We start from the raw sequence: 16,690 nt of genomic DNA on the forward strand, positions 1-16,690 counted from the left end.
CCTATGTGCTAAGTGGCGTAACTAATGGCTTTGAATAACCATATACATATCGAAACACGTATTAACTTTCTCTTTTACTGCACGATTATTGTTGTAAATTCCTTTTGTCAATACAAACTTACTTTTCCAATAGAATTGTTTATCTTGAATGCATCCTCGTTAAATATTCTACATTATTACATATGTTATACAGCGGTTGGATTTGTCATAGAAATTGGTTTGTCGTAGAAAGAAAAAGATAAATATATTTTCCAGAATATTATTAATAAATATATTATTAAATATAATCAAATGCATGTGATTGTATTGTATATTAAACGTTATTGTCGCAGAATATGTTAGCAGAGGTTTTCATTAGATTTTTGCCACCGCATATACATCTTATATTGATCCATTGACCTAAAAGTGAATATCTTTATTGTTAAAATAGAGGCTGCTAAGCAGTTTATGAAACAATTTATACAAGCAAGAGATCCAAGATAGAACACGTATATGATCTCCCTTTCCCTTCGGTTTATTAAGAAGAATTTACTATCTTTCGATCTTTTTGAATTGTCACGAGATTCTATTTTAGGCACGAGGTCTTCAAATGATTTTAACCGACATATTATTACCAAATAAGCGATACTATACGATTCAAGATGTTTTCATGTATGTACATTCGTAGATAAGGTCTTTAAACAAAGTTTCAATTAGAAATTTCCCATTCTAATAATTCCTATTCTTGTGTTCAAAACACAAGGCATCCATCTCCACATAAAACATCATCTTTACCGTTGAACTAACAATAAAGTATAGTTCTACAGACTTTGCCGGACGTTTTAGTACGCACAGATTGCAGGTATTTCGTCAGAAAACGATGCAACGTTGAACGCAAGAAGCACGCTAGATATTTGAAACTTGTGGAACAACGTAACTTAATTTAACTTAAACACAGTTTTCTTCCAAAATGTGTCTCAAAAGTGTTTTAGACCCCTATCGGGGATCGTTAGCAACAATTAATTACTTGAATTAATATTCGTGTCGATAACTCACGTCTGTTGATGAATTGGAAATTGCCAAAAAAGCCGGTCGCATTAGATGGAGGTCCCTGTGTGTGAAGCTCTAAAATAAGCGTAGATCTTGAACTGTATAGAACCTGCGGGATGTCATGTAGATCGCCGCAGAGCACACCAGTCCAGGGGGTGTATTCGGAAACACCGTTGGTCTCTAAATGTAGAAACACCTTTAGAAAGTCACCACCCACGCAGCTGGAACATAAATCAGTTGCAAGCTGTTAGCAATCTCTTTGTGCTTGTAAGAAGAACGTGACCTCAACGAAACTAATAAACATCGTTTTCTATGTATCTGTGTATGCACGCATAGACATGTTTCAAGAGTGACACGCAATTATGCACAGCTATACGAAAACTAAAGCTCATAAAAGCGAAATATATCATTTTTAGGGACGATTATTTTATACAAGGGGAAAAAGATTTGGTGCATGAAGAAATTTATAGCTCCGGTTAAAAGAATATCTCAACTTGCTAAGTAAAAATATGCTATCGCAATGTACTTCTCTGCTTTCATTTTCTAGTTATTTTATTATATAATATGTATCCATTATTTCATTATCATCGCACGTATAATCGTATATACTAAATAAAGTAAAATTTCTTAGAATTTTCCGATAAATGCAATCAATAGGCATTTTAACGTTTAATATCAAACTGACATAACTAAAATTTACAAGAAATACATTCATCTTTAGAAATGCAAATATTTTTTATCTCCTATTCTGTTAATTCTGCTTCGTTTAAATTCCATTACTACAAATATGAAGGAACGAAATGCGCTTTCGCTGTTTCTCGCAGAAACAGCCATTTCTCTACCATCCAGTTTATTTTTTAAGGAAATATCCCTCAGTTGATCGGTGTAAATTTCTGCTTTGAAATTCATCGAATTTCACCCGGTAGCAGCGGCCCCGGCGATAAGATGCATCAGATATCGAATCTACAGTACTCGTAGAATAGCTAATTGACTAATTAGCCTCGGCAGTGAAACGGAACAGGTGTTCCCAAGTCCGGCTGTACACAGATTACTGGAGTTCACGTGCTTGGGGAGCATTTCCAATCCCGTGACTTAAAGCGAATACAATGGCAAAATTAGCACGGATTATAATAGAGCCAAGTAGCTTACAGCTAATATTCACAAAAACAATTTGCCAGTTCGTTAGCGGTTGTTAACACGCGAATTCTATATAGCTTTCAATGGCCATAAAGAGTGCCGAAACTTATTCTGTCGATGAAACTTTGATCTCTTTAAACCTATTCTTAAGCGAAGGATATCACGTTATATAGTCAGTCACAAAAGTCTACATACAGCTTTTAAATATACAATTTTATATTGAAAAGATTAGCTCTATGAATTTTTCTGGCACGTTGATACACATATTGTTAAAATCTGACACTATTTATTCACTTTCACCATTATTAAGGGAAAATAAATAAAATACATAAAATATAACATACAATGTTACAAATAGTATACACGTTATATCGACATAAAACCATAAAAATAGTAGGCGTAGTACTACGTTAATACGGTGTAGCACCGACCCATTTAAGGATCAATAATCTTCGTAACGTTAAAAAATTAAAGATTTTCTAATTTCTAATTCCATCCCAATATTTTCATGCTTTAAACGATTAATAACGTGTTTAATTCCTTTTTGGAACATTAATAATAACTACGTTGATATATAAGTATGGATAAATAGTTTTGCGACAACGTACCAAAATTTCGTTTAGTTTCACAAAATTCGATAAGCATGTGCAAACCTTCGTGACCCGGCTACAACGTAGAATTGGTCATTAAAAGATTATTTAATCTTTACTGAACGGAAATCTGCGAATGAGCTAATTACGCGCCACAGGGACTTGATTCGAAATTTACTGAGGCTTTAATGATGCTGTTACGCAGCCTATTCATCACAAGCGTTTGGACGATTTCTAATTAATTAGCGGCAGACCTCTCGCAATATTCCATTTGTTGCAAGCATTCGCCGCAGCCGGTCATGATATCTCCCTGTTAGTTAAACGGAGACAATTACGCGGGAAACGACTGAGTATTAATGTAGAAAGTTCCAAGTTCCTTCCTTAAGGCACGATAGGTCGAATGGTCACACGTAAGTATGATTAATGGTAGACATAAAAAGGTTGTCTTAATTTGCGTTCATACTGAAGAAAGCCGAGTGGAGAAAACAGTAAGTAGACATTGTAACAGGAAATTTTCCTTTCTACGGAATACCACCGTGAAGCTTTAAAACTAACCTTTAATTTTCAAGAAGAAATAACTTTTTGAATATATCGAGATATTGCTCTAAATAGCAAATTAAGATAATATAATAATTTGTTCGATAATATCGTTGAACGAAAAGTTCGATAAAATAATCGAATAAATAGTGAAATAATCAAACAAGTAGCCAAGTTCAAGCGTACTTGACAAACTTTCAAACTCGTTTTTCTCAGAAACAAACCGATTTATTTTTTCACGTCCAATAATCTTGTTTGTATCACCAGTTATGGACCATCCTATATATTTGAGACAAATATTTTTGCATATTAAATTTTTGTATCGCTTTTTGCGTAGCTTCTCTAATGAATGTTTCATATCAATATTAACAACTGCTGAATTTATTTTCCTTCAGAGTCATTTCTTCGTTCATGCAACTCAGCAGAATTACCAACAATTCGCGATAAGAACTAGCGATTAAAATAATTTGATATGCAAGTATAACGTAATTCACGTTTGGCATGTGTTCAGGCACATGTTAAAATGCGCTTTAATTTTATTTCGACCATGGCATAATAAACTGCAGTCATGTGTAATTCATACCATGTGAGAAATAACGTATGCAATTCATGGAAGGATGCGTCTTGTTTCGTAAAATATTTATGTAAATTAATACATGACAAACAATAATGGTTTCTTAGTTCTTTCATCATACACAGAGTGTTCGCGTTATTATCGTCCAGCGTTTTTCTCGAAAATGGCAAATATAAAAGAAGAAGTTGTACGACTTGCGATCCTCGCATTGTTAAAAATTATATTAAGAAACTGAATCAAATAATGTGAAATTTTTCACTTTAAGAATTTTCAAGTGATATTGGCGCTATATGGAGATACACGGGTGTCGGACTCGCGTGAAATTACATATCCCTCGAGACAACCATCTATTCTGAGATAAAATGGTGCAGCGTATCGAGACAGGAGACTAACGAAATTTAGCTTGTACTTTAATTCGTTTCGAACTTCGTTTAATAGTTTAATGATCAAATAATTCTGAAGAATTAAATATTGTAAGATAATGGCATATCTGTGCTATATTATATGTATGACTCGACTCTTGGATATTTATATTTATTTATTTTATATATTTATTTTACTTATATTTATTTATACAAATTCGTATCTTTCTAAATATATGTAAAGAAATAGAACGTAATATCAAGGTAACGGTAATGTTGCACAATACTATCAGTGGTTATAATGAAAAGAATATATGTATGCATTATAATTAAAATTATCACTGAAATTTCGGATAGTATCACGTTTACCATAGTCAATGTTAGAAGGTATTTCAATATGCAATAGGTTATCGATTATTTGCGTAATAAATGGCTCTTGTTCGACAAGGAATGTATAGTATGCCTTTATAAAGTGACATCATCAACACGAACACTTTCCAATTGATGCCTTTATTACTGTACTTCAATATTATACGAAACACAAAGCTTTATAGTGAAATGCTTTTATTACGAATAATAAAATATAAAATTATTATTTTTTTTTTTATTCCTGCATAACAACTCAATATCTTTCATGATTAACTTCCAATGAAATATTATTTCAGTTACGTTTCAAAGTCAATGATGTATGTATCAACTTTGAAGTTCATAAAGATGTTCAATAGGATTAACATGTTTGGTTTTAATTTGATAAATTGCGGTCGAAATTCATGGTTATGTGTGTAATGTTTGATTTAAATCAGCATGTTGCAAAATTTAGCATTTGAATGACTATTAACTTTGGTGTGGATATTATAATTTTATGTAAAATGGAAATTTTATGTGTTGGCATAATTTAAGCATAATTTCATTTAATTTTAATTTATAAAACTCTGTGTGATGTTGCATCGTTGTTATATTGATACGTGTTTACGCATGTTACATATGTAATTCTATTTTATTTGCGCAAGTGACATTCGATAAACAAGGATTTACGAGAATATTATAACACGATATAATTAATAATTAAATTCTGCAACTTCACTTTAAACGTATGCACAGTAATTCGTATTAAATTCTGAGGGATCATAAAAGTTTGAAAATAATACGATAAAAACTGATTGTTAAATCCTGTTATAGTTAAAGATATGATACTAAATTTCTAAATAATAAAGTCACTTTTAATGCACAAGAAAGTACATTTTCTGCTATGGAATCAAACTTTAACATCTACGAAAGATATTACATTAAAGTTCCTTGAAATTTCTTAATAAAGACATTGTGGGAAATGTTTTAATTCGATTCGAACTACTCAAGTTACTCTAAACGCATTAAAAATAATTTCATTTACCAAATGAAAATGTTGAACTTGAACGAGGAAACTTGCTAAATTTCTATTATTCAATTATTTTCGTAGTTTTACGTAATTTCACGGCTACGTTTATACGTCCAATTTATATAGCATGCCACAAATCGCGAAAATCAGAGGGTAAAGCAAGAAACAAAGGGAAATAAAATGATAACAAAAAGAGACGTACTCAAAAGAACGGAGTCATCGAATATCCAAGCGTTGGAGAATTAAATTCTCGAGAAACATTTACTATGCTCAGTGACATTGCCGCGTTGTCAAAGAACGTGTTGTTCCGTGAAACCCAAAGAGCCGTCGCCGATCGTCAACCGTTATAACCACCCCCGCTGAATTTACACACAAAGCGATTCATAGTGAAAGATGAAAACAGCCCTTCTCTCCAACCAGAATTCGAATCTCGACATATCGCTTTGTTCTGCATAGCGTGCATCAGCTTTGTTCTCAATTTTTTCTGTAGGTCAGGAAACAGAAATTTCCTGCTACAATTTATTACATTGACACGCAGTGGCTCGCAAAAGCGTTTCAACACGTATAGATCATTGAAGGTTTTGCATGATATACGATATGAACAATTATCACGATGATGTTGGTGAAGTTTGAAACAAATATACATAGGTGTTGTAAGGTATTTATCGTAAAAATTCACTTTAAATAGGTAGTTATTCATTGTATTAATAAATTTCAATATTTCATGGAATTATATATTTTTATCATTAAATGTATGTTCTAAATGTAAAGCAACTATTTATACTGCATGCTAATTTTTTACTAATATATGTATGTACATATATACTTGCACTAATATCTTCAAACTTGTACGTAAATTTTCAGATTAACTTTGAAAATACCGCCACTTTGATCGTGACAGTCGTGTTACGATATTAATGAAATTTCAAAGGATTTTCTATGATAAGTGTTCGATTACTTTCTACCCCCGTGTAAAATGAGTTTGTTATATCGCAATATTAATCCTGACACTTTCCAGAGACGATTTTACACGAATATTATAATATAAGAATAAAAAAGCATTAAAAAAAAAAAAAAAGAATTATTAATCGTCTCATTAAAAATAACGAAGGCACGAAAATATCTGAGAGAAATCCCACAGTATCCCACACGTAAATCCAACGTATAATTCTGAGGCAATTTTTTATAAAATAAAGTTTCTGTTAACTTGCAATATTGGACCGAAAAGACTTCACATCATTATTGGACAGCGACGTTGAATCAAATTCCTGGGAAGCACCTTCAGAATAAAGTTAATAACACTCGATAGCTTCCCCTATCGAATACAGATTTGTTTGCCGCGAGTTGCAGACGTATCTTTTGTTAATAGCATCAGCGGACGCTTTGTTCCCGTCCAAAGGGTAGCAAACAAGATTCGTTTCTCCTGCATTCGGTATGAAAATCGATAGGAAATTCCACGAAGTATCGGAACTGTCGTAGCCTGACGATAATCCCTTGTATACCGCATACAAACTCAGCGCATCGTCGAAACGAGTGAAAAATATCAGACAATGGATCCGGATAAAAGAACGATGGAAAAGTTTCCTATCGGATGATGAACGAAGCGATTTTTGAACCGTGATCCGATAAGAATCGTTCCGTTTCAACCGTTTCGAATGATGTATGGTCAGCGATAAGAAGAAAGGTTCTCGTTTGATCTTGCCATGTATCGTAATTGTTTCTTCCTTGCAGTTGTAGGAGATGACTTTTTTCTTGTACGAAGGTTCGTTCGTTCCTTGTCAACGCTTGAAATTGAGCAACGCGTAAAAACAGCATATATCTGATTACTCGTTTCAGATACCGTATTATTAATTTTACACGCTACAATGTTTACATTCTTACCGAACTGAATTTTTATATAATATCCATTAATTATATATGATATTTTATCTCCTTTCCTTTTTACATAGGCTTTAACGTCGCATCACCTGTGTGGTTATTAGCGATGACAATGTGAGCAGAGGGAGATTTACTATAATAGTTAAATTTTGCTAAAAATCTTTGGACATATTTCTGAGAAAGCAAAAACGTAAACGCTGGAAACTTAATTTTTGTCACGGAGATCTTGGCTTAAAGACACACTGAGTCAGGTGTGACCAATTCTAAGTCTGTTTAATACAACTTTGTGTCGACGATCTAGATTCCTGCTCCTTAACTACTGGAGGTAACTACGTTCTTGTTAAAAAGTTCTTCGTTGATCCCTAGTGCGTATGAGGTTGTAGAGCTTTTCTATACGTTGTTTCAGCTGAAGTGGAGGTGTTTCTTGAAAAACTTTGACTCTGGCTTTGACTCTGAGGGACTTTTTCAAGCTTCTCTTGTTAAAGATAAGGTAAATGCATTCTTTGCTGTCTCGTCCACCAGTTCGTTATCAGCGATGTCCAACACGTGGTGGGATTCGCGAAAGAGTAATTGTTTTACCTAACGAGTGATTTTCCAATCAAGTACGATGCCATCGGAACTGTATACATTTTTGATGGATGTGATAGCATCCTTCCTATCGGCGAGAACGATGTAGTTTTCGTTTGATCCATACCAAACAATTTTGAATGCCTGTTGGATCGCTATTATGTCTTCTGATTTATTGCTAATATCGTTAGGTAATCTAAATTTGTATATTTTATCTCCAAAGACGATAGTACGCCCCATCCCGTCTTGGAATATGAGACATCGGTATATCTTGTACGGACCCTGATAATTGAAAGGCTAATGCTTTGAATGATTCAGCGTTTGCAGCATTTATTTAATTTTAATGAATTCGATGCATTAATATTTCGTTGCGCGTGGGTTCTTTTCGAGAATTATTAAACTCTTTTGAAGGAGGGGAGGTTGTAACTACGTAAAAACGTACGTATGTAATTTGTCGGAGGATTTTCGCGAGGGACCACTTCCTTGCTGGTTATATTCTTCTAATCCGAATCTCCAATTTTATAGAACCGTTTGCTATATCATACAGCACCAATTGCCATGTTTTTTGCCTATTGGATAATCAGAATTACATAATTCACCGGTAAATCTAGTTCGTAAAAAAGAAGAGGAAAGCGAGGAAAGTATAGTACGTTGCAGTGCGCAGAAAAGGGGAACTGATTAACGTGCCACAATTCAAAAAGTTCTCCCTAAGAGCCCCGTAGGATCGTTGGCACGAAATCACGGCATAGCGTGCAAAACTTCGCGAAGAGTCCTACTCTGATTGGCTTTACGCCAGGCTTATACCCCTCGGGGATCTCCGAGCGTAAAGAATATTTTTGGAATATTACATCAGAAATTTATACGCACAGCGTACAGAGTATAGCGCATTACGTATACGCACAACGTATGGCGTATAGAGTTGGCCTTTTTCACCTTTCCGCCGATCAAAAGTCGTTTAACGGCGTTGGTCGAATCTTTTTCCATTGTGTGATCTCCGTAATACACAAACTTACGAAAGTATTCGAACACTTCCATAGGCACATTTTACGAGCATATTACGTTTGTTATACGGAAGATTTTGAAATTTTATCTGTTACGAGTAGACTGCGGATTTTTACGTAAATTCATATTTTTGTAAACATCCAGCTTTTTGTAAATTCAGATTTTTCGTTTATATATTAAGCGTACAAGTAACGAAACGATATACCGTGATTGAAATCAATTCTTTAATATTAGATCGTCCCAAAAGTTTCTTTCGTTCTGTAAGGAAATGATAGATGAACGATATCTTTTGTTTTATGTTATTTTATTGAATTATGTATTTTGTAATGATAGAACAAAATACATTACACGTAATTCAATAAAATAATATAAGACAGAAAATGTTATGCATCTATTATTTCTTTGTGAAACGAAAGAAGATTTTTGGACATATCAAATATTCTAATTAACATGAAGTATTCTAGACGTATAATAAATTGTCACTGCAATTTATATATCCAAATTTTTAAAGAGCCAAGAAAGTCAGCATTTCGTTGTAACAATCCTTTGATGAAATGTGGCGTGTTTGCAGTACTAATTATATAGTAATCATGGACTTCACGAGCTATTAGTGTCTCTCCAGTCCTTTGATTCGTACGATTAATATTCTGACGTCTCTGTATTAGTCTTTGCGCAAATAACGTTGATGCCTTCCAGTGAAATATCACGAATTAATTTACAACAAACCCACCGTTAACAATATTGGACAGTCAACCATATTATATTTTCTATTCCACATCGTTAGTCTCATCTTTGTAAACACATTACGTTATTTTATAAATTTTATTTTGAATAAAAATGTACAGTATGCCGTGTAAATAAATTAACGCGACTAAGATTTCTATCAGAGCTTCGTGTATAAAAAAATTATTTTTATCACGTGAAAGTAATTTTTGACTCAAATTTCATTATTTCTAGACAAATCGGATAAAATTTATATGCTTATTTAGATTTTCAGGCATAACTTAATACCGAGGATTGGAGCGACGAAAACATATTTCGTATTTTCGAGAAAAACATTTTACACAGGTACAGCAGAAATACAATAACGTTAATTTTCTGAATATCGGAGGATATTAATGCAACATTTATTTATTAAAATTTAACATTCATTCGATAATAATATTAATTTCTTTAAATCCATTAATATATCCAAACTAAATTGAATAATAACGAAATTGAGCTTTTGATCGGTAATAAAATAAACGTAACGAATGTGAACAAGCAGAAGAATTGTTATTTAATTTTAAAATAATCGAATCAAGCGAATTTCTCGTTTGGAAATACATTTGAACTGATTTTATATAAAAGAAAAATGTCGGAAAACAATTTTCTACAGACTCGATCGTGACGTAAGGACTGGTTCGTAACCGAAAAATTGCAGACTTTAAATAGACTTAAAGAAAAAAAAGTAGATAAGACAGACAGCAGGGAAGGAAAATTGGGAAAAGCCCGGAAACTGCTCATACTGGTGCGAGCATGAACGTTACACGTGCATTTCTGAGGTAGCTGCAAGGGCCAAGGGAGAAACCTTGAAAATAGTGAAACAGCAGAATGAAGACTGAAAATTCCTAGAGAAGTTCGCAGAGAGAAAGTTAAAGAAAATCAGGGATCGGGGAAATCCGAAAAAAGGACTAAAGAAAGTAACCAGACTCGCGTGATATCGTGAGAAACGTAGAGAAAAATGGAAAAGAAAGTTTACCGAAAGATATAGAAATATAAGGTACAAAAACTTGGCAATGGTACCAGAACTGTTACAATTCTAACTTAATGATCAGAAAATTACGCAGCCTATAAAGAAAAATAAGAAAGTAATTCAGTGGAAAATTCGTTAGAAAAGAATGCAACTATAACGTTGTTCTCGAGTCAAAATTATGTTTCTAACTCTTCTTAAATATGTTTCTTTCGCATTATCATCGCGCGTGTGCTCTTACGATAAACTATCTAACGCAAATAATCAAACTATCGATTCCCTTTAATGAACAAGAAATGTAATTTTCTTTGTAACAACATTTCTATATAATATGATTTTATTTTCACAAAATTGTATGTCATTTCCACGTTTCAGCTCGGTTCGTAATTTCTGCAATGTTCATGCTACTTGGAAAGGAACAAAGGCTGTTTGCCGATAACACCGGGAATCTCGAGAAATATCAAGAGGGCGGTGCTTCGAGAAGTAAGTAAAAATCGGCTGAAGCTTGAAAATATCTATTTCTGATTGAATCGGGAAGAAAGCTAGCTATGTTGAAAGAAAGTAACAAGAAATGCCCGGAATTGACTAATTACGAAGGTTTCATCTTTCAATAAGATAATGCTGAGTTTTATAAATTTACGAGAAGTATGCAAAAAAAGATTGAATCTTAACGGCGATGTTCAATTCCATTAACCAAATGTAACATACACGATTGTAATTCCGATCTCAATGAAAAAATTTACCATTTGTACAGTGATACACTTAAAATATACGCAAATATAACAACAAGATTATTAAGATTTTATGTTATAACGTCAACCAACCAACACGAAATAAATCCTGCGTACGAGAACTATCGAAAGAATAACATAAAATACCTTCCACTTTGCAAATTGTAACATATGATGCAATTCATCTACGTATCGTTAGCCTTCAATTTTGATTTCACTGTATGTATTATACGATAGATGAATTTGCCTGAGTAACTAGACAGAGACAGGCAAAAGGCACTTCGACTTTTATTGTCTCTCATCGTATCGAAGATTCGTCGAAATGAAAGAACGTCGTACACTTCAGTCACTTTCATACCAACGTGTTTCCATTACATCGTTCTGGAAGGAACGTGGAAGAAGCGCGAATGTCGATGATGCACGGCTCGATGGAAGCAAATGAAAACGAGGAAGACGCAAGATTTACTATGGTTTCGTTGTTCATCTCCGCGTTCGTTCTCGAAGCAGAAAATAGTGGCGCACTAAAAACTAGCGCGAACCGAATGGCTCGTATCAGGGACGTGCTCGTAAAAGATGTCTGCCAGTGCTACTTTAGCGACGTAATACGTGTTTTCCATTAAAAGGCTGCGAGTATGTGTGCGAGACGGGCAAGTTCACCCGCTCGATTTAGTTCTATGTCGGTTTATACGCTGCCGCGTCGCCTCTTTAAAAAGTGATGCGCTGTGTAAAGCGAAATTTAACCGATTACGGCAATTATATGTTCCACGCACTCTGCTCTGCCATCGTTTAGTCATTTTTAATCCGATTACCGAACGAGGTGAAGGGCCCTGAAATCGTATCAGTCGCCACGAGACCAATCGTCTCGAGAACCGATACGCAACCAGAAGTTTCATAACCGTGCCCGAGAAAGTAAAGGAACCGAGCAGAAGGAATCGGAAGCTCGGACGACTTAAGATATTAATTTCTTCAATTGAAGACGTCATTTCCGTGACGACGAGTTCTCTTAATCGTGTCTCTTTCTTGAAAAGAAATGTTGCTTCGGCAGCGGAGTAATAAGAGATGGGATTATTATCGGAATACGAGAAGGAAAGCTGAAGGGTGTATTATAGTGAGTTATCGTTCTGTAAACGTTTGCACTTCTACCTTTTAATTATTTACGTGTAATGCAGTTTCTCGTAATTCCTTTTGCTTTGCTTCATTCGCATTGCTAGAAAATTTCATTTATGGCTGTGTATGTGTGTGTGTGTGTATTTCTCTATAAATTATATCCAGTATATTACTGTTTGCAGGTAAGGAACGATATAACAATAGCGAATAAAATAAATTTTCAACGTCATAAACTTTCTTTCTTTTATAATGCTACATAAAATTGCAATATGAACGTTTTCTCTGCATAATTACGGCTGTGATATGCAGTGGTTTGCACCTTCAAGTACGTCATCAGTGAAAGTTTGCAATCAAAGTTTAAAAACACGGTCGAGCACGAATGTTACAACCGACTCTGGCTGCTGTTTTTACCTCTTAACTACACACCATTCGTTTCTGGAACGAGTCCGTATGTTTATCGCATTATCCAAATTTAGCGTAACATTTCAGAAGCACCAGCAACTGGATGTTATTAAATCTAGGAATTTTAATAAACAACTATATGTATATCGGACAAAATAATGAAATAGTTACATTAGATCAATTTATATAATATAACGATTTAATAAATAAAATTAGCAATTAATTGTGCGTGGAATTTGTAATACGGGAAACAAAGGAAGGCAAATAAAATAGAATTGTCTTGTTTAATCGAACATTTTAGAATTGATAAGGAAAAAATAAGGATTAAATTAGTAAACCGTTTTCCGCTGATGTAAACTAGTAATGTTATTAATTTAATGATTATATTATGTCATGGTATTAACGCGATTTATAGATACAGGATCGCCATTAGTTTCCGCTTGTCAAATAGTATTGCTACAAATTACATATCGAATTGCGTCATCCCGTTAACCCATTTTGTATCCGCATTTCGAAAATATATTGTTCCAAAATTGCGTATGGAAAATCGCTGTGGCATACTATGTGCATTTTCGAAGGAATATTAGATAACGTTAAAAACGATACGAATTTTTTTAAAAAAACGGAAGCATAAAATAGTGTTAGCTTGACACGTAAAGTTAAATTTGATATTCAATTAACTACATCAATTCGTTTGCCTGAGAAATAAAACGTTCGATGGTAGAATAACGTGAATTTCATCCAGGATCTATAAAATTTCAACATACGAATTCAACTTTTCTTATTTATTTATTGCAAGAAAACTTTCTGAAATTTCGAATTCTATCATTTTCAGGTCTTTACGTTAACTGAATTTTGTTGAAAATGGAAAAACTTCGTTTATAATAATGCTTACTACGTCGTAAACATTTTGATAATTGTTTCTGTCGCAATAAAATATGCCAGGTTTAACTTTTTTTAGAATCGCCAATAACAACAACTAAATTAATCCTCGTAACTATGTTAATTTATATTTAGGTATGTCTAAAATTATAAACAGAGATTTCATTTATTTTACGTCTGTGTAAACTATAACAATAGATTATTATAAACGCATCTAGTCTTTAGATATAATCGTTATAATCTTTCTAATAAAATATTTCATTAAAAAGTAAACAAAATTGTAAGATCGATCGTGCGGCATATAGTGAATATTTTATTTACAGTGTAAAATTCGTTTTCTACGGTGTTGGCTGCGAATTACCGACTTCCTTCTCGTAGTCAGGAAGCACTGACATCCTTTGTTTCACCGTCACGCATCCTTCCCTCACTTTTGTTCCCAGGTTGCCATCGAGCTCGTAAAGGCGCGCCATAACCGTTTCGAAACAAATCCGATATTGAACACGATCGATCGTCCAGAAAATTTTTAAACAACGTTCCTCGTTAATTCTAATTCGGCGTAATTACTCGAACGTTTATGGAGATATTAAACAACACGATTGCACTATTATTACGATACTATTTTCGATGACATGGAAATTGAATGATATAAATTATAAAAATATATTCTAGTATATTACTGGCATGTAAATCGTAAGAAAAATTCGGCTACGAAAAAATTAAATTCGTCCTGTTTTTTTAACGTGTACAAAGGAATGCCTTAATTTCACTGATGCAACGAGAATACGTAGTCGGATTAATCAACTTGATTGTTAGAGTGTACATGACGTTCATTGCGTACTTTTTACTCGAATGACGGTGCATCAAATCGTGCAGTTTCGCGATACATCCTGATCACAGGCTCGTAAAACTTGCTAAATCATAAAACTTGTTAAATCCACTAAAAGGATCATTTGTGGCGGGCAAGGGAAAAGTGTCGCTTTCGAGGGCGATTGCAGATCTTTGTTTCGACAACGTTTTTACGAGCTCGTAAAAAGCTTTGAAATTATAGATCATCTCATTCGGACAACGATAAGTTCGATACGAAAGGTAAGATTTGTTCTTTTCGGCCGTGAATAGATTCTCTTTATTTTATTCGGGTTTGTGACGACAGTGGAGCAAAGATTAAAACACTTTGTTTCAAAATATTAACGACATATTTCCTGTAGGCGTAAAACATTGCGAAAGTCAAAAGAGTTTTACATAACTAGCTATATCGATCCAAAGGATTATAAATAATTTACTGAACTCACAGATTTTATTTATAGAATGCAGTGGCTGTTGTTGGTTATGCTCCCCTTGGAACCACGCAACTTTCCTTCAATCCATGTTTCTCTTCAAACAATAACGTTCATTTATCATGACTTGTTCATATATTCACAAGTTCAGATGATAACTGTAACCTGGATGTGCTTTCTGAGGCATTTCCGATTTAATAGCTCTTCTTGTTTTCAAACAAATGTTTAGGATTGTAGGAACCACGAAAGAACACGCACAATTTTTTATTTCAACTGTATGGTAAAATCTAAGAATCTAAGAATGTAAGAATGGAATACAAAAATCGAACGATCGGACCAGGATTTACCTGAAACTTTCATCAAATAAGAGAAACGTACGATCAACGCCAACAGTTAGCGCGTGACATCAACTAAGTCACATTACGCAAATTTTTCTCATTTTTGCCCACAACGAAACAAATGATGCACAGTATGAACGATATTCGTAAATCGGAAAATAAAAACGTGGCATTGTTTCATCGGATCGGCAGATGGACAACGGGCGATCCATGGTGGCTTAACCGAAACGAGGCCCACGCTTTTCAGCGACGGCATCGCAATTGTATCCGCCGCGATGCGACAATAGAGATTTAGGAATGCGAGCTCAGCTAAACAATGGAGCTTTATGAGAACCTAAATCCGCCACAATGGACGCCGATAGTTCTCGCGGCGTGCGTGTGACGATCGATATTTTAAGGTGGCGCGGCGCCGACCTTGCGCCGCAAACTGTCTTTCGATTTTATAGTTTCGAAGTTAAAGACGGTCGGTCGCTTTATAGCAATAAATTCGTGACTCGGTCAAAGGATTGTAAAAATGACGAAGTATCTGCTTGATCAGTGTGATCAATGAGTTCTTGTACGGTTAGAGTATCTATGTCAGCCGTAAAAGTTGTTTCAGTAAGTAAAGGAGGTGGGACATTAAGAAATAAAAGGATAAATATATAAATATTGTACAGTTAAGTATTGTATTATTATTTTCAAGTATCGATAATAATATATCACTGATTAGAAGATTGTTTAAGGCATAACAGACAGTTTTAATCGTTGACATGTGTGTTGAATTTATAAAATAAATAATCTCATACTTTTTCCTTTAATATAATTAGTATACTATCTAAAAATTAAAACTGTTACAGGTTAATGTTTTTCAACTTAACAAGGTAAAAAGAATATTAATTCTAGATGTTCATTACTATAATAGAGTTTTTCACAACAAAAACCGAGTACCATCTGCCAACAGGCTTTGCTTAGGAATTTCATTATAATCTTAATACGCGTTTAACTATATTTTATTTTCCAAGAAATTCATTGTATACTTTTACATACTACTCGTGCATACTACATATCTTTTACTGTTAAACTAAAAATAAAGATAGCAAATAAGTTAAATTAACAAGTAACGTTATTAAAAGCGTAGATTAAGAGAAAAGTTAAGATTTCTTATCTTTGTAATTACTGATAACGTGCAGATGT

At 33.9% G+C, this 16,690-nt stretch overlaps 1 protein-coding gene across 3 annotated transcripts in view; it reads right to left on the bottom strand.

The window, feature by feature from the left end:
- The window catches only part of LOC126924568 (suppressor of lurcher protein 1), a 530,829-nt gene that overhangs the window by 353,685 nt on the left and 160,454 nt on the right, over positions 1-16,690 (bottom strand). For all 3 annotated transcript variants that reach the window (XM_050739228.1, XM_050739229.1, XM_050739231.1), the window contains exon 4: positions 1,036-1,250. In XM_050739228.1, coding sequence (XP_050595185.1) covers positions 1,036-1,250 — 215 coding nt within the window. The remainder of the gene's footprint in view (positions 1-1,035; positions 1,251-16,690) is intronic.

This window comes from Bombus affinis, chromosome 14 (genome assembly GCF_024516045.1).
Source record: "Bombus affinis isolate iyBomAffi1 chromosome 14, iyBomAffi1.2, whole genome shotgun sequence".
Taxonomy (NCBI): domain Eukaryota; kingdom Metazoa; phylum Arthropoda; class Insecta; order Hymenoptera; family Apidae; genus Bombus; species Bombus affinis.